Source organism: Salmo trutta, chromosome 33 (assembly GCF_901001165.1).
Source record: "Salmo trutta chromosome 33, fSalTru1.1, whole genome shotgun sequence".
NCBI lineage: Eukaryota > Metazoa > Chordata > Actinopteri > Salmoniformes > Salmonidae > Salmo > Salmo trutta.
This window is the reverse complement of record NC_042989.1, coordinates 39816406-39835250: the sequence shown is the minus strand read 5'-3', so window position 1 is coordinate 39835250 and position 18845 is coordinate 39816406. Positions and strand designations below refer to the sequence as shown.

The 18845-nt window shown below is 46.7% G+C and overlaps 1 protein-coding gene across 3 annotated transcripts in view; it reads right to left on the bottom strand.

Annotated features, from left to right (window-relative positions):
- sos2 (son of sevenless homolog 2 (Drosophila)) overlaps window positions 1-18845 on the bottom strand; it is a 101901-nt gene that overhangs the window by 2332 nt on the left and 80724 nt on the right. For all 3 annotated transcript variants that reach the window (XM_029730920.1, XM_029730921.1, XM_029730922.1), the window contains 12 exons: window positions 17489-17570; window positions 16195-16317; window positions 15730-15842; window positions 11446-11668; window positions 10631-10750; window positions 9567-9729; window positions 7952-8069; window positions 7515-7687; window positions 6804-6920; window positions 6279-6540; window positions 4870-4911; window positions 3527-3630 (listed from right to left, as the gene is read on the bottom strand). In XM_029730920.1, the coding sequence (XP_029586780.1) occupies window positions 3527-3630; window positions 4870-4911; window positions 6279-6540; window positions 6804-6920; window positions 7515-7687; window positions 7952-8069; window positions 9567-9729; window positions 10631-10750; window positions 11446-11668; window positions 15730-15842; window positions 16195-16317; window positions 17489-17570 (1640 nt within the window). The remainder of the gene's footprint in view (window positions 1-3526; window positions 3631-4869; window positions 4912-6278; window positions 6541-6803; window positions 6921-7514; window positions 7688-7951; window positions 8070-9566; window positions 9730-10630; window positions 10751-11445; window positions 11669-15729; window positions 15843-16194; window positions 16318-17488; window positions 17571-18845) is intronic.

Here is an 18845-nt window from a genome sequence, read left to right as displayed (position 1 = left end):
GGAAGAGAGGCAGCGGAAGGTAGGCTGCGGAAGGTAGGCAGCGGAAGGTAGGCTGCGGAAGGTAGGCAGCGGAAGGTAGGCTGCGGAAGGTAGGCTGCGGAAGGTAGGCAGCGGAAGGTAGGCAGCGGAAGGTAGGCAGCGGAAGGTAGGCAGCGGAAGGTAGGCTGCGGAAGGTAGGCTGCGGAAGGTAGGCAGCGGAAGGTAGGCTGCGGAAGGTAGGCTGCGGAAGGTAGGCTGCGGAAGGTAGGCAGCGGAAGGTAGGCAGCGGAAGGTAGGCAGCGGAAGGTAGGCAGCGGAAGGTAGGCTGCGGAAGGTAGGCTGCGGAAGGATGGCTGCGGAAGGTAGGCTGCGGAAGAGAGGCAGCGGAAGGTAGGCTGCGGAAGGTAGGCAGCGGAAGGTAGGCTGCGGAAGGTAGGCAGCGGAAGGTAGGCAGCGGAAGGTAGGCTGCGGAAGGTAGGCAGCGGAAGGTAGGCAGCGGAAGGTAGGCAGCGGAAGGTAGGCAGCGGAAGGTAGGCAGCGGAAGGTAGGCAGCGGAAGGTAGGCAGCGGAAGGTAGGCAGCGGAAGGTAGGCAGCGGAAGGTAGGCAGCGGAAGGTAGGCAGCGGAAGGTAGGCAGCGGAAGGTAGGCAGCGGAAGGTAGGCTGCGGAAGGTAGGCTGCGGAAGGTAGGCAGCGGAAGGTAGGCAGCGGAAGGTAGGCTGCGGAAGGTAGGCTGCGGAAGGTAGGCAGCGGAAGGTAGGCTGCGGAAGGTAGGCAGCGGAAGGTAGGCTGCGGAAGGTAGGCAGCGGAAGGTAGGCAGCGGAAGGTAGGCAGCGGAAGGTAGGCTGCGGAAGGTAGGCTGCGGAAGGTAGGCAGCGGAAGGTAGGCTGCGGAAGGTAGGCAGCGGAAGGTAGGCTGCGGAAGGTAGGCAGCGGAAGGTAGGCAGCGGAAGGTAGGCTGCGGAAGGTAGGCAGCGGAAGGTAGGCTGCGGAAGGTAGGCTGCGGAAGGTAGGCTGCGGAAGGTAGGCTGCGGAAGGTAGGCTGCGGAAGGTAGGCTGCGGAAGGTAGGCTGCGGAAGGTAGGCTGCGGAAGGTAGGCAGCGGAAGGTAGGCTGCGGAAGGTAGGCAGCGGAAGGTAGGCTGCGGAAGGTAGGCAGCGGAAGGTAGGCAGCGGAAGGTAGGCAGCGGAAGGTAGGCTGCGGAAGGTAGGCTGCGGAAGGTAGGCAGCGGAAGGTAGGCAGCGGAAGGTAGGCAGCGGAAGGTAGGCAGCGGAAGGTAGGCAGCGGAAGGTAGGCTGCGGAAGGTAGGCTGCGGAAGGTAGGCTGCGGAAGGTAGGCTGCGGAAGGTAGGCTGCGGAAGGTAGGCTGCGGAAGGTAGGCAGCGGAAGGTAGGCTGCGGAAGGTAGGCTGCGGAAGGTAGGCTGCGGAAGGTAGGCTGCGGAAGGTAGGCTGCGGAAGGTAGGCTGCGGAAGGTAGGCTGCGGAAGGTAGGCTGCGGAAGGTAGGCTGCGGAAGGTAGGCTGCGGAAGGTAGGCAGCGGAAGGTAGGCAGCGGAAGGTAGGCAGCGGAAGGTAGGCAGCGGAAGGTAGGCAGCGGAAGGTAGGCAGCGGAAGGTAGGCAGCGGAAGGTAGGCAGCGGAAGGTAGGCTGCGGAAGGTAGGCTGCGGAAGGTAGGCTGCGGAAGGTAGGCAGCGGAAGGTAGGCAGGGGAAGGTAGGCAGCGGAAGGTAGGCAGCGGAAGGTAGGCAGCGGAAGGTAGGCAGCGGAAGGTAGGCAGCGGAAGGTAGGCAGCGGAAGGTAGGCAGCGGAAGGTAGGCTGCGGAAGGTAGGCAGCGGAAGGTAGGCAGCGGAAGGTAGGCTGCGGAAGGTAGGCAGCGGAAGGTAGGCAGGGGAAGGTAGGCTTCGTCAGCGCATCACACCACTTTGAGACGAGCTGGAGGCAGTATGCATTTATAAAACATAGACTTAATTGTTTGAAACCTGAACGTTTTACTACATATGAGGTATGTCTTACCTTGCTTATAAATAAATAGCCTATGCTAATTCTTATTTTTAACTCTTAAAACTGCATTGTTGATTAAGGGCTTGTAAGTAAGCATTTTACGGTAAGGTGTTGTATTCGGCGCATGTGACAAATAAAATGTGATTTGATTTGGATTTAATTTAGAGTAGGCTATATCAGAGAGCCTACCTTTCCTCTCCTTTCTTTGCACAGGAAAATGTTGGCCTTTAAAAAAAAAAAAAAACACATTTCCTGCAATTCTACTACACTTTATATGACTGGAGGAGCTGATTAGCAGAATATTTATTTTTGAATACAACAAATGACAGGGTAGCAGCCTACACTGCTGACACTGACAAACAGTTCAATAAAAACGACTGTGTCACATCAAGGCCTTTCGAGAAGGTGAAGACACTAATAGAATATGACGTCCATCTTACCTGGAGGAGGAAATTATTGTTTCAAAAACCTAACTTAAGTGGCACTGACCCAACGATAAAGACAGTGACTATGCGCACTACTCTCCCTGTGGGATATGGCTGATGTTCTTCCCTGGTGCCAATAAGACTTTTCACTCAATAAAGGTAAGGTTTGATAACTAAAAAGACTGATTGGAGTCTTTGTCATTGTCTCATCTTTACAGCAACAGCCATTTGTTTTCCAAACTGTTTTTCCACGATTGTATTCTTTTTTTTTTTTTTATATATTGCGATATGCCTGGCTGGGTCGCTCTGCTTTTCACTGACAGTCACAACTCAACCGTCATCTATTTGGTCATCTGCTGCGCTCGCTGCCCAAACTGCGGGCCCTTCTTGAGCCCAAACTGCGGGCCCTTCTTGGGGCCCAAACTGCGGGCCCTTCTTGGGGCCCAAACTGCGGGCCCTTCTTGGGGCCCAAACTGCGGGCCCTTCTTGGGGCCCAAACTGCGGGCCCTTCTTGGGGCCCAAACTGCGGGCCCTTCTTGAGCCCAAACTGCGGGCCCTTCTTGGGGCCCAAACTGCGGGCCCTTCTTGAGCCCAAACTGCGGGCCCTTCTTGGGCCCAACTGCGGACCCTTCTTGGGTTCCCGAGTGTTGCAGCGGTCTAAGGCACTGCATCTCAGTGCTAGAGGTGTCACTACAGACCCTGGTTCGATTCCGGCTTTTTGGTGTAGTAGCCTATTTTGAATAATTGTATTTATTTATGTACAGACAAGAAAGAAGAGTAAGCCATTTAGGCTATATCATTTTTGGAAATGTCATTCAAATGTACTTTAGGGAAATCTTCTCCAAGCATTATGGACTCGCGCCACCTATCTATTCCGACATCTTGAAAATTGCTCATCGGAATTCGTTGCATCCGAATTCCATTTTCTGTTAAGATAAATTACCATAATCTAGATGTGATTTCTGTCATTCTGAGCACTGTGTGTGAACGGCCTAATCAGGTTACGTAACCAAATGCATACGGGTCCGGTACATTTCTTAAATGTATGGTAAATTAAAATTCTGCCGTTCAAATGTCCCGTGCCATATTTTCCATACAAAAACAGTGGTGTGTGTGTGTGTTTTAACCTTGGCCTCAGAGAAAGCATCCTTCCTGCGTGGGGGAAGTGGAGGAGGCTTGAGTAAGTCCTCTCCTAGCTGGTGAAGGCTTCCACAAGATACTGACTGGAACTCTACACATATCAGGGTACAAGAGATCAATCAATCAAATGTATTTATAAATCCCTTTTAACAGCAGCAGTTGTCATACAGTAGACTGAGGGGGGGACTCGACACAGCGGGGGGGGGGGAGACTCGACACAGCGGGGGGGACTCGACACAGCGGGGGGGGGACTCGACACAGCGGGGGGGGGGGGGGGGGGGACTCGACACAGCGGGGGGGGGGACTCGACACAGCGGGGGGGGGGACTCGACACAGCGGGGGGGGGGGACTCGACACAGCGGGGGGGGGACTCGACACAGCGGGGGGGGGGACCGACACAGCGGGGGGGGGGGGACTCGACACAGCGGGGGGGGGGGGGACTCGACACAGCGGGGGGGGGGACTCGACAGAGCGGGGGGGGGGACTCGACACAGCGGGGGGGGGGACTCGACACAGCGGGGGGGGGACTCGACACAGCGGGGGGGGGGGACTCGACACAGCGGGGGGGGGGGGGACTCGACACAGCGGGGGGGGGACTCGACACAGCGGGAGGGGGACTCGACACAGCGGGGGGGGGGACTCGACACAGCGGGGGGGGGGGACTCGACACAGCGGGGGGGGGGACTCGACACAGCGGGGGGGGACTAGACACATATATACACACACAGAGCCCAGTCTATCAGCATCCTCCATGGGATCAAGCTAAGGAGCTCTGTTTCCTAACGACAGACAGACAGACAGACAGACGGGACAGACAGACGGGACAGACCAGACAGACGGGACAGACAGACAGACAGACAGACAGACAGACCAGACAGACAGACCAGACAGACAGACGGGACAGACAGACAGACGGGACAGACAGACAGACAGACAGACCAGACAGACAGACCAGACAGACAGACAGACCAGACAGACAGACAGACCAGACAGACAGACCAGACAGACGGGACAGACAGACGGGACAGACAGACGGGACAGACCAGACAGACAGACCAGACAGACAGACAGACGGGACAGACAGACCAGACAGACAGACAGACGGGACAGACGGGACAGACAGACGGACAGACGGACAGACGGGACAGGACAGACAGACGGGACAGACAGACGGGACAGGACAGACGGGACAGACAGACGGGACAGACGGGACAGACAGACGGGACAGACGGGACAGACAGACAGACGGACGGACGGACGGACGGACGGACGGGACGGGACGGGACGGGACGGGAGACACCACATCATACAGAACATCAGTAACACTCACTTGAGGGAGGGAGGAGAACATTAGCGAATATGGAGTTTCCACCTGTAAAATTAAGACAGATGTTGAAATATATCGATTCTACCAATATCACCAGATATACTGTTCACAGTGTTTCACCAGATATACTGTTCACAGTGTTTCACCAGATACACTGTTCACAGTGTTTCACCAGATATACTGTTCACAGTGTTTCATCACCAGATACACTGTTCACAGTGTTTCATCACCAGATATACTGTTCACAGTGTTTCATCAGATACACTGTTCACAGTGTTTCACCAGATACACTGTTCACAGTGTTTCATCACCAGATACACTGTTCACAGTGTTTCATCACCAGATATACTGTTCACAGTGTTTCACCAGATATACTGTTCACAGTGTTTCACCAGATATACTGTTCACAGTGTTTCATCAGATATACTGTTCACAGTGTTTCACCATCAGATATACTGTTCACAGTGTTTCACCAGATATACTGTTCACAGTGTTTCATCACCAGATATACTGTTCACAGTGTTTCATCACCAGATATACTGTTCACAGTGTTTCATCAGATATACTGTTCACAGTGTTTCATCACCAGATATACTGTTCACAGTGTTTCATCATCAGATATACTGTTCACAGTGTTTCATCAGATATACTGTTCACAGTGTTTCACCATCAGATATACTGTTCACAGTGTTTCATCAGATATACTGTTCACAGTGTTTCATCAGATATACTGTTCACAGTGTTTCACCATCAGATATACTGTTCACAGTGTTTCACCATCAGATATACTGTTCACAGTGTTTCACCATCAGATATACTGTTCACAGTGTTTCACCACCAGATATACTGTTCACAGTGTTTCATCACCAGATATACTGTTCACAGTGTTTCACCAGATATACTGTTCACAGTGTTTCACCAGATATACTGTTCACAGTGTTTCACCATCAGATATACTGTTCACAGTGTTTCACCATCAGATATACTGTTCACAGTGTTTCACCAGATACACTGTTCACAGTGTTTCATCAGATATACTGTTCACAGTGTTTCACCAGATATACTGTTCACAGTGTTTCACCACCAGATATACTGTTCACAGTGTTTCATCAGATATACTGTTCACAGTGTTTCACCATCAGATATACTGTTCACAGTGTTTCATCACCAGATATACTGTTCACAGTGTTTCACCAGATATAAGTGTGTGTGCATGTGTGTGTATTCATGTACAACTGTGTGTGTGTGTGTGTGTGTGTGTGTGTGTGTGTGTGTGTACTTGTACATTGGTGTGTGTGTGTGTCTGTGTGTGTCTATGTGTGTGTGTGTGTGTGTGTGTGTGTGTGTGTGTGTGTGTGTGTGTGTGTGTGTGTGTGTGTGTGAGAGAGTGTGTCTTTGTGCCCCAGCCTCACCGTAGGAGTTGCAGAGGTCTTGCTCCATGAAGACAGAGATGAGGTCTGAGGTTGCAGACTGCGGGGGTGTGGGGGTGTTGGGTGAGGTGGGTACCGAGGCTGTGGAAGAGATCTCATGCTCCGTCTCAGCGATGCTCCTGAAGGTGATCTTGTGGGGGGGCTCTCTCTCCAGGGGTACGGGGTGGCCCTTCAGGGTCCCTGACGTAGAGGTACGCACCGGCCGGATCCCCGGGGACTTCAGGGGGTACATGGTCTTCCTGGGCTGGAAGAGAGGGTAGAAGAGGAGGTTTGAGGACCTGGTAACTGTTAAGCACTTTGTTAAAAGACAGATGAATATATGAAAAAGTATTTTCTGCACAGGGACTGGAGTTTAGGGTGGGGGTTTGATTCCATGTCAATTCAGGAAGTCATCTGAAATTCCAATTTAAAAATGTTTCTGATTGCTGTTCATCTTCCTGATCCATTTTTTTTTTGTGATATAGAACTGATCACCCTGAGGGACGATACATAAAAATAAAATCTTACGAATCGTGGCGGCTGCTTGCAGTTGCGAGGCTCAATCTCCTGAGACTTGTTGAACAGATAGTCCGAGAACTCCTTCTCACCCAGACTGCCCATCGGATTCAGGTTCTCAAAAAACCTCTGGGACAAAAACACAGACACAATGCAGACCGTCAGATGAATAATACTCCTTAGAGTGGATAATGGCAAGGAGAACGCTGTCATTCTGGTGCAGAAGAGGGAGAGGCCGAGATAAAAGGGAGGAGGGAGAGGAAGCGAGAGAAAGAGGGAGATGGAGAGGGAGAGAGATGGAGAGAGATGGAGAGGGAGAGAGATGGAGAGAGATGGAGAGTAAGTAAATAGGGGTTTATGAATACACTGACAGACCAACCAACAGACAGACTGATTGCCCCACCTCGGTGTCCTGCTGGACCTTGAAACATTTTTACATTTTACATTTTAGTCATTTAGCAGACGCGCTTATCCAGAGTGACTTACAGTAGTGAATGCATACATTTCATTTCATGCATTTTTTATTTTTGTATTTTTTTTTGTACTGGCCCCCCGTGGGAATCGAACCCACAACCCTGGCATTGCACACACCATGCTGGCGTTGCAAACACCATGCTCTACCAACTGAGCCACAGGGAAGGCGAGACAGTAAGGCTGGTTGATCGCACTACCTCGGTGTCCTGCTGGACCTTGAAACAGTAAGGCCGGTTTTGATTGGCCTACCTTGATGTCCTGCTGGACCTTGAGACAGTAAGGCTGGTTCTGGTACTGCTGTATCTCTCCTGTGATTTCTGCTACTTTCCTCCTCTTACTGAAGTTGATCAGCTCTTTGCCGTGTCTTTTCAGGAAGTCGGGGTTCCCCTCCTCTGTCTTCAGGATGTTGGTCAAGTAGATACCTGGGGACAGGGAGGAGAGCGACATGGTCAGAGTAGTCCTACCTAAATACATCCCTCAGTCAACCTAATACGTCCATCGGCTCAGTGGGTTGAAGCATGATGCTAGCGCCAACAAGGTCGTGGGCTTCCATTCCCGCGTAGGCCACATATATACCGAATCGATGTGTCACAGTCAACGTTGACAGTTCTGTCAGTTTGCTTTCGATAAAAGTGTCTGTTTAAAAAAAAAAAAGACGATAAAACACTCTGTCATATAGGTCTTACCGAAGAAAGGCACACAGGGTGGGTTAATGGACTTGAGCTTGGCCAGGTACTTCTTGAAATGGTCCTGGCTCAGTTCCACTGCTTCCTCTAGGATCCGCTTTTTCCTCTCGGGGACCGCCTGAAAGAAAATAACAATATGAACATCTTTCATTAACGTGCTGCTCAGTAAAAGCATAGAAATAGCGCATATAGAACAGATCTGCCACTTATCAGACTTGTTTTCAATGCGAGTGACAGATCTATAAATGACATTTCTATGTGAATTTTGTCGGGTCGCCCACAAAGCTACATACTGGACCTTGCTGCTCAGTAAAATCTCTGGTCTTAGTGCCCAAGAAGTAAAATAATAATAATATATACCATTTAGCAGATGCTTTTATCCAAAGCGACTAACAGTCAAGCTGGCACACATTTGAAGTATGGGTGGCCCCAGCGGGAATTGAACCCATGGCCCTTGGCGTTGCAAGCGCCTTAGACCGCTGCGCCACTCGCGATGCCTACTTTTAATACATTTTAGCAAATAATTAAAAAGGTATCTTTACTTTTACTCAAGTATGACAATTGGGTACTTTTCCCACCACTGCTGATAAGAGCTACGATGCTAATATTTGCATCATCTCTTCACAGTTGTGTTCTGTGAGTGTCACAGAGTAGACTGATACCCCATTTCATTGCTCCACATTACAACACTCCAACCTTGTTTAACATTATCTAGTCTATGGCATGATTCCACCAATTGTAACCTTCTGCGTCCCTTTCAAAGAGAGACTTTTATTTTGAAGGCCAACCGCAAATTCCACTATTGTGGCTAATCCATATTGTGGCTAGCTTCACAACACATAACCCGGTCCAGTCAAGCCTCACTAGTCAGAGGAAGTTAAGTGGCTAGCTAGCTAGTTATTTTCATGAACTTAAGTTCAACAATAGTGGCTACCTAGCTAATACTTACTCACATGGATTCCTAAATCATTGCTAAGAATAATGAAAATGACTGCAGTTTCTACTGGTCCTTGTTTTCAGGCTGGTTGCATTGGTGCTAGCTAGCTACTAAGCTAAAGCTAGCTAGCTACCAAGCTAAAGCTAGCTACCAAGCTAAAGCTAGCTACCAAGCTAAAGCTAGCTAGCTACTAAGCTAAAGCTAGCTAGCTACCAAGCTAACGCTAGCTAGCTACCAAGCTAACGCTAGCTAGCTACCAAGCTAAAGCTAGCTAGCTGCCGCAGAAGTTGCTAATAACATCTGTATCAAAGATATTTGCAAACATTTTTAATCCTGCTCGTTTAATCCTTAATCTTATTTCAAATGCTCACACAGATGTTTTCCCATTTGGTCAAACAAATAACGCCTTATTACCAACGCGGTATTGTAAACACATCGTTCGTGGCCGGTGTGTGCTTGTTTGCAGACTATTATTTTTTGTACAGTTTTGTGACAGTGCTACTGATAGTAGTAGTGGTGGTGCTTGGCTTGCACGTACAAATTCAGAACACACAACATTCTATGATAGAATTGTGTTTTTTTGACGTGTCAAAAAGTGTTATTTGACGTGTATCGTTTTTTTTTGACACGCAAAGACCCAAACGGCGTTCCATAGCGAAGGTGTATGTGTGTGTTCACCTCAAAGGTGTGATCTAGCCGGTAGACGGGGACAGAGTTGATGGCAGAGACCACCTCCAGAACACCGTTGAAGTTGTTGAGCTCCTGAAACACCTGAAGGATCTCAATGACCCGTGTGAACACTGCTACCCTCTCATCCAGGTTCTCTGCTTCCACAATACACCTGACAGAGAGAGAGACGAGAGGCAGAGAGAGAGACAGAGTGAGGCAGAAAGAGAGACAGAGAGAGGCAGAGAGAGAGGCAGAGAGAGAGGCAGAGAGAGAGGCAGAGAGAGAGACAGAGAGAGAGAGACAGAGAGAGAGAGACAGAGAGAGAGAGACAGAGAGAGAGAGACAGAGAGAGAGAGACAGAGAGAGAGAGACAGAGAGAGAGACAGAGACAGAGAGAGAGACAGAGAGAGAGACAGAGAGAGAGACAGAGAGAGAGACAGAGAGAGAGACAGAGAGAGAGACAGAGAGAGAGACAGAGTGAGAGACAGAGTGAGAGACAGAGTGAGAGACAGAGTGAGAGACAGAGTGAGAGACAGAGTGAGAGACAGAGTGAGAGACAGAGTGAGAGACAGAGTGAGAGACAGAGTGAGAGAGACAGTGAGACAGAGAGAGACAGAGAGAGAGACAGAGAGAGAGACAGAGAGAGAGAGAGACAGAGTGAGACAGAGTGAGACAGAGTGAGGCAGAGAGAGAGAGAGAGGCAGAGAGAAAGACAGAGTGAGGCAGAGAGAGAGAGAGAGAGAGAGAGAGGCAGAGAGAGAGAGAGAGTGAGGCAGAGAGAGAGAGACAGAGTGAGGCAGAGAGAGAGACAGAGAGAGAGACAGAGAGAGAGACAGAGAGAGAGACAGAGAGAGAGGCAGAGAGAGAGACAGAGAGAGAGGCAGAGAGAGAGAGAGAGAGGCAGAGAGAGACAGTATTACAGTTACTGACTGAGTTCACAGCAGGGAGATGTTCAGTAGGGCACACAGTAGGAAAACATTTCTTATTGGACAAGTTCATGTTTGACTCGGTTTCATAACATATTCCACCTACTGAACAGTATTCTACCTACTACCACCACCACTACTACTCACTTCTCAAACCACAGCGTGAGGTTGGTGGTGTGACGGATCATCCTCAGCAGGTTGGGAGAGTTATTCTCCTTGTCCTCTTTGGTCCAGACACTCCCCACCAGCTCAGATGGCCTCACAGCCCTGAGGAGGGAAGGGAGACAGTAACACACTGCAATAAGGCAGTAACACACTTCAATAAGGCAGTAACACACTTCAATAAGGCAGTAACACACTTCAATAAGGCAGTAACACACTGCCCACCAGCTCAGATGGCCTCACAGCCCTGAGGACAGAAGGGAGACAGTAACACACTGCCCACCAGCTCAGATGGCCTCACATCCCTGAGGAGAGAAGGGGGACAGTAACACACTGCCCACCAGCTCAGATGGCCTCACAGCCCTGAGGAGAGAAGGGGGACAGTAACACACTGCCCACCAGCTCAGATGGCCTCACAGCCCTGGGGACAGAAGGGAGACAGTAACACACTGCCCACCAGCTCAGATGGCCTCACAGCCCTGAGGAGAGAAGGGGGACAGTAACACACTGCCCACCAGCTCAGATGGCCTCACAGCCCTGAGGACAGAAGGGAGACAGTAACACACTGCGCAGCACGTCTCTCGTCACCTCTAAGAGGAGAAGCTGTGAAAGGCTGTTTTACGATCCATAGTCCCTGTGTTCAACACATTAGATTGAAAACAACAAATTTCCACAGTCCTATGGACAGTACATGGTCTGCCAGCTTCAGTTGGCTGGCAGGTTTAAAACCATGTTTTGGTCAGATCAGTAAAATGGAGGTGTCACTGATCACCATAGTAACCAGCAGGTGTCAGTCTAACCTGTATAGCTCTGACTCCAACAGGGTGAGTTGGCGGGCGATCTCTATGGGGTGAAGGGTCATGAGGTCAAAGGTGTCAGTCTGGCCCAGGCGGCTGATGTGCCACTCGATGGGCGGGGGCGGGCTCTCGAAGGTGATGTTGTGGCTGACCCCGTTAGACTGAGTCTGCATCTTCCTCTTGATGATCTTGTTGATAGACTCCACCCACTTCCTCATAGACTTGCCTGAGGAAGGGACATGTGACAAGGACTTGTTTTTACGTTTTTTTTTTATCATTCATGACAATTAAGCTAAATTAAACTTCACTAAAGTAAAACATGACCATTGTCTAGTCCCTATCTAATCACTGTCAGAGAATAGAAGTAAAAGTTTGTGACTCTGTAACACCTTAAAATGTTTTATTGTGACAGTTCTGGTGGACACCAATGCATTCATTACACATAGCAACTAAACTTAAAACTTGATTACATTTTCTGCACAATAACATCAGTGACTAGTAGATAATAAAAGCAGCAAACACTGAAAAATGTGTCCCTGTGAATTAACATATTGGTATTGTAGTAAGAAATACTGTAGTAGTATTGAGGTAGTCCTGTAGTAGTATTGAGGTAGTACTGTAGTAGTATTGAGGTAGTCCTGTAGTAGTATTGAGGTAGTAGTATTGAGGTAGTCCTGTAGTAGTATTGAGGTAGTAGTATTGAGGTAGTACTGTAGTATTATTGAGGTAGTAGTATTGAGGTAGTACTGTAGTATTATTGAGGTAGTAGTATTGAGGTAGCACTGTAGTAGTATTGAGGTAGTAGTATTGAGGTAGTCCTGTAGTAGTATTGAGGTAGTACTGTAGTAGTATTGAGGTAGTACTGTAGTAGTATTGAGGTAGTCCTGTAGTAGTATTGAGGTAGTAGTATTGAGGTAGTCCTGTAGTAGTATTGAGGTAGTAGTATTGAGGTAGTACTGTAGTATTATTGAGGTAGTAGTATTGAGGTAGTACTGTAGTATTATTGAGGTAGTAGTATTGAGGTAGCACTGTAGTAGTATTGAGGTAGTAGTATTGAGGTAGTCCTGTAGTAGTATTGAGGTAGTAGTATTGAGGTAGTACTGTAGTATTATTGAGGTAGTAGTATTGAGGTAGCACTGTAGTAGTATTGAGGTAGTAGTATTGAGGTAGTCCTGTAGTAGTATTGAGGTAGTAGTATTGAGGTAGTCCTGTAGTAGTATTGAGGTAGTAGTATTGAGGTAGTACTGTAGTAGTATTGAGGTAGTACTGTAGTAGTATTGAGGTAGTAGTATTGAGGTAGTACTGTAGTAGTATTGAGGTAGTACTGTAGTAGTATTGAGGTAGTCCTGTAGTAGTATTGAGGTAGTAGTATTGAGGTAGTCCTGTAGTAGTATTGAGGTAGTAGTATTGAGGTAGTACTGTAGTATTATTGAGGTAGTAGTATTGAGGTAGTACTGTAGTATTATTGAGGTAGTAGTATTGAGGTAGTACTGTAGTATTATTGAGGTAGTAGTATTGAGGTAGCACTGTAGTAGTATTGAGGTAGTAGTATTGAGGTAGTCCTGTAGTAGTATTGAGGTAGTAGTATTGAGGTAGTACTGTAGTAGTATTGAGGTAGTAGTATTGAGGTAGTACTGTAGTAGTATTGAGGTAGTACTGTAGTAGTATTGAGGTAGTACTGTAGTAGTATTGAGGAAGTACTGTAGTAGTATTGAGGTAGTCCTGTAGTAGTATTGAGGTAGTAGTATTGAGGTAGTCCTGTAGTAGTATTGAGGTAGTAGTATTGAGGTAGTACTGTAGTATTATTGAGGTAGTAGTATTGAGGTAGCACTGTAGTAGTATTGAGGTAGTAGTATTGAGGTAGTCCTGTAGTAGTATTGAGGTAGTAGTATTGAGGTAGTACTGTAGTATTATTGAGGTAGTAGTATTGAGGTAGCACTGTAGTAGTATTGAGGTAGTAGTATTGAGGTAGTCCTGTAGTAGTATTGAGGTAGTAGTATTGAGGTAGTCCTGTAGTAGTATTGAGGTAGTAGTATTGAGGTAGTACTGTAGTAGTATTGAGGTAGTACTGTAGTAGTATTGAGGTAGTAGTATTGAGGTAGTACTGTAGTAGTATTGAGGTAGTACTGTAGTAGTATTGAGGTAGTCCTGTAGTAGTATTGAGGTAGTAGTATTGAGGTAGTCCTGTAGTAGTATTGAGGTAGTAGTATTGAGGTAGTACTGTAGTATTATTGAGGTAGTAGTATTGAGGTAGTACTGTAGTATTATTGAGGTAGTAGTATTGAGGTAGTACTGTAGTATTATTGAGGTAGTAGTATTGAGGTAGCACTGTAGTAGTATTGAGGTAGTAGTATTGAGGTAGTCCTGTAGTAGTATTGAGGTAGTAGTATTGAGGTAGTACTGTAGTAGTATTGAGGTAGTAGTATTGAGGTAGTACTGTAGTAGTATTGAGGTAGTAGTATTGACGTAGTCCTGTAGTATCATTGAGGAAGTCGTATTGAGGTAGTCCTGTAGTAGTATTGAGGTCGTCCTGTAGTAGTATTGAGGTAGTAGTATTGAGGTAGTAGTATTGAGGTCGTCCTGTAGTATTATTGAAGTAGTAGTATTGAGGTAGTAGTGAGGTAGTCCTGTAGTATTATTGAGGTAGTCGTATTGAGGTAGTAGTATTGACGTAGTCCTGTAGTAGTATTGAGGTAGTCCTGTAGTAGTATTGACGTAGTCCTGTAGTAGTATTGAGGTAGTCCTGTAGTAGTATTGAGGTAGTCCTGTAGTAGCATTGAGGTAGTAATAGAGGTAGTCCTGTAGTATTATTGAGGTAGTCGTATTGAGGTAGTAGTGAGGTAGTCATGTAGTATTATTGAGGTAGTCGTATTGAGGTAGTCCTGTAGTAGTATTGAGGTCGTCCTGTAGTAGTATTGAGGTAGTAGTATTGAGGTAGTACAATTGAGGTAGTCCTGTAGTATTATTGAGGTAGTAGTATTGAGGTAGTAGTATTGAGGTCATCCTGTAGTAGTATTGAGGTAGTAGTGTAGTATTCAATGGTTGGAATCTAAATTATTTTCCAATTGTTTAGTTCTGAACAGAACCCCACATTTTTCCGTTATATTCCACTGTTCCAACCAGCAAAATAAAGTTGTGAACCTTTTCGAAAAATACAAATAAAATAACGGTTTATTTTGTTCATATCTGTTCCTTTTTTAACATGTGACAAAAATAAATACAAATCATTCAGCTCATTAAATTACTTCACCAATCAGTTTCGGATAGAGCAGGCAAGCTAGTTGTTAACATGCGTGATCGACAGACAAGTGTAGCCTGTGGCGCGATACGTAACAGAAATGTTATGGGTGGGGAGAGAGCGAGAGAGGGTTGACGGGGGGGGGGCTTGACACGCTGGGCATCTTGTTATGACATACATTATCTGAATTATACCTACGGAGGAGTGGCTTCTATGGAGGAACTTCGAATGTCCTTTGAGCTAGCTAGCTAACAAGTTTGTGTGTGTAAAGCGACACCAGCATTAAAAACACTTCTTACCTTTTTGTAGTTAATAAATCCAACGTGAAACGTTATAACTAGGCCTATAGTATCCTTAACGACAAACTATAAAGTGAATCCACTCCTCTCTAGCTAATAAAACATCTCTCTCCCCCCATCTTCTGAATCATGCTTGGAACGGCCTGGTGTGTAACTTCAGTACAGTAGCCTGTTCTTCTTAGGGGGGAGGGGCAGGTAGCCAAAAAACGCGCACGCAAAGATGTTCATCTTACAGGCAGACACTGGAATAAAGTTTCTAAGTGACAGAGTGAGGGATTGCATAAGCATTCTGTTGCGCATTTTTGTGGGACTAGAAAAAAAAAATGCCTGGAACATAAAATAACGTTATTAACCGGTTTCCATGCTTTTAAAATAACGGTTCTGTTCCGGAACAATATGGATCACTTTCATTCCTTTTCCCGTTTCTGTTCCTTGAACATTTATTTTCGGTTGTGTTCCCTGAATAGTTCCAACCCCTGGTAATAGTACTATAGTAGTATTGCGGTAGTACTGTAGTAGTAGTACTACTACTACTGTAGTAGTGGTATTGTAGTGGTACTGTAGTAGTGGTATTGAGGTAGAACTGTAGTGGTACTGTAGTAGTATTGAGGTAGTACTGTAGTGGTACTGTAATATTGGAGGTAGTACTGTAGTAGTACTGTAGTAGTGGTATTGAGGTAGTACTGTAGTGGTACTGTAGTAGTATTGAGGTAGTACTGTAGTAGTACTGTAGTAGTATTGAGGTAGTACCTCGTAGCTGTATAATGCTGCTGATGTACTCCTCCAGTCTGCCTCGTAGCTCAGGGTCGTTCTCAAAGTCATAGAAATGATGTTCCACCCATTGACGGAACACATTCAGGACCCTGAGAGACACACGAAGGTGAATGATCAGTCAAATTCCTTTATAAAGCACTTTTTATATCAATAGTTATCACTGTGCTTTAAAAATAAAAACTATTTTGAGAGATGCCACAGTAGAAAGTCGTAAGGTTAGGACAACAGGAATGGTGATGATGGACCGCCCCCATCAAGGAGGGATGGATGAGTCTGATTGGACAGTGGGATGGTGCGATGGTCTGATTGGACAGTGGGAAGGAGTCTGATTGGACAGTGGGATGGAGTCTGATTGGACAGTGGGATGGAGTCTGATTGGACAGTGGGATGGAGTCTGATTGGACAGTGGGATGGAGTCTGATTGGACAGTGGTGATTATACCTGAGTTGGACTGGTTGGACGTACTCCCTCCGGAACCTCTGTAGCTCTGCAGCCATTGGCTGATCTCCGTTCCATAGAGCCTGCTTGTCTGCCTCGGTGGGCTCCGGCTCTGGGATCTCAATCCTTCGTGTCAAAAATAATAATCATTCATTTACTTTGTAAAGCGCTCCCCCAAGGCAAAAAATAAATAAATATATATAAAAATATATTATAAACAATCCAAACCACAGAACAGAGGACACAGACAACCAAAGCTTTATACAGGTGTCATCAGATCTGGAGGACAAAAGAGAACTAGCAGACTTTTTATTTACATTTTATTTAAACCTTTTCATTTAACTAGGCAAGTCAGTTAAGAACAAATTCTTATTTACAATCATGGCCTACCCCGGCCATACCCTACCCTAACCCAGACGACGCTGGGCCAATTGTGCGCCACCCTATGGGATTCCCAATCACGGCCGACTGTGACACAGCCCGGATTTAGACCCGGGATCCATGGGGCTCTACTTTAGACCGGGGGTCCATGGGGCTCTACTTTAGACCAGAGTCCATGGGGCTCTACTTTAGACCAGGGGTCCATGGGGCTCTACTTTAGACCAGGGGTCCATGGGGCTCTACTTTAGACCAGGGGTCCATGGGGCTCTACTTTAGACCAGAGTCCATGGGGCTCTACTTTAGACCAGGGTCCACGGGGCTCTACTTTAGACCAGAGTCCATGGGGCTCTACTTCAGACCAGGGTCCATGGGGCTCTACTTCAGACCAGGGTCCATGGGGCTCTACTTCAGACCAGGGTCCATGGGGCTCTACTTTAGACCAGGGTCCATAGGGCTCTACTTTAGACCAGGGGTCCATGGGGCTCTACTTCAGACCAGGGGTCCATGGGGCTCTACTTCAGACCAGGGTCCACGGGGCTCTACTTCAGACCAGGGGTCCATGGGGCTCTACTTCAGACCAGGGTCCATGGGGCTCTACTTCAGACCAGGGTCCATGGGGCTCTACTTCAGACCAGGGTCCACGGGGCTCTACTTCAGACCAGGGTCCATGGGTGCCATTTAGGACACACTTTAGAACTCTATTATCTCTATTGTCCCTCCAGGGATATAAACGGGAAATAATTCACTTCCCGTGTGTTGTTGTTCTGTTTTATACTACCGATATTGATTATTGAATTGTTGGGAAAAAGCTGGCAAGAAAGGCCTTTCACTGTACTTGTGCACGTGACAATAAAACTTGAAATATGTCTTGGCCCCATGCACAAACACAACACACTGGTAAGCAGGTCCGACCTACCTGTCTATCAAGAGGCCGAGGAGCTCCTGGGGCTTGCAAAAGGACCGGTAGGTGGTCAGAAAAGTGCGCACAAAGTTGGGATCTAAAGGAAAGCAGAAAAATTATTGAATCATAATACTCGCGTCATAAATAATCACATTTCTTTGTATTTGTAATAACATCAAATTGATCAGAAATACAGTGTAGACATTGTTAATGTTGTAAATGATTATTGTAGCTGGAAACAGCAGATTTTTTAATGGAATATCTTCATAGGCGTACAGAGGCCCATTATCAGCAACCATCACTCCTGTGTTCCAATGGCACGTTGTGTTAGCTAATCCAAGTTTATAATTTTAAAAGGCTAATTGATCATTAGAAAACCCTTTTGCAATTATGTTAGCACAGCTGAAAACTGTTGTTCTAAGTAAAGAAGCAATAAAACTGGCCTTCTTTACACTAGTTGAGTATCTGGAGCATCAGCATTTGTAAGTTCGATTACAGGCTAAAAATGGCCAGAAACAAATAACTTTCTTCTGAAACTCGTCAGTCTATTCTTGTTCTGAGAAATGAAAGCTATTCCATGCGAGAAATTGCCAAGAAACTGAAGATCTCGTACAGCACAAACTGGCAAACATACATACATACATACATACATACATACATACATACATACATACATACATACATACATACATACATACATATATATACACACACATACACACATATATATACACACACACACACACACACACACACACACACACACATATACACACACACATATACACACACACACACACACACACATATACACACACACATATACACACACACACACACACACACACACACACACACACACACACACACACTCAGCAAAAAAAGAAACGTCCCTTTTTCAGGACCCTGTCTTTCAAAGATAATTCATAAAAATCCAAATAACTTCACAGATCTTCATTGTAAAGGGTTTAAACACTGTTTCCCATGCTTGTTCAATGAACCATAAACAATCAATGAACATGCACCTGTGGAACGGTTGTTAAGACACTAACAGCTTACAGACGGTAGGCAATTAAGGTCACAGTTATGAAAACTTAGGACACTAAAGAGGCCTTTCTACCGACTCTGAAAAACACCAAAAGAAAGATGCCCAGAGTCCCTGCTCATCTGCGTGAATGTGCCTTAGGCATGCTGCAAGGAGGCATGAGGACTGCAGATGTGGCCAGGGCAATAAATTGAAATGTCCGTACTGTGAGATGCTTAAGACAGCGCTACAGGGAGACAGGACGGACAACTGATCGTCCTCGCTGTGGCAGACCACGTATAACAACACCTGCACAGGATCGGTACATCCGAACATCACACCTGCGGG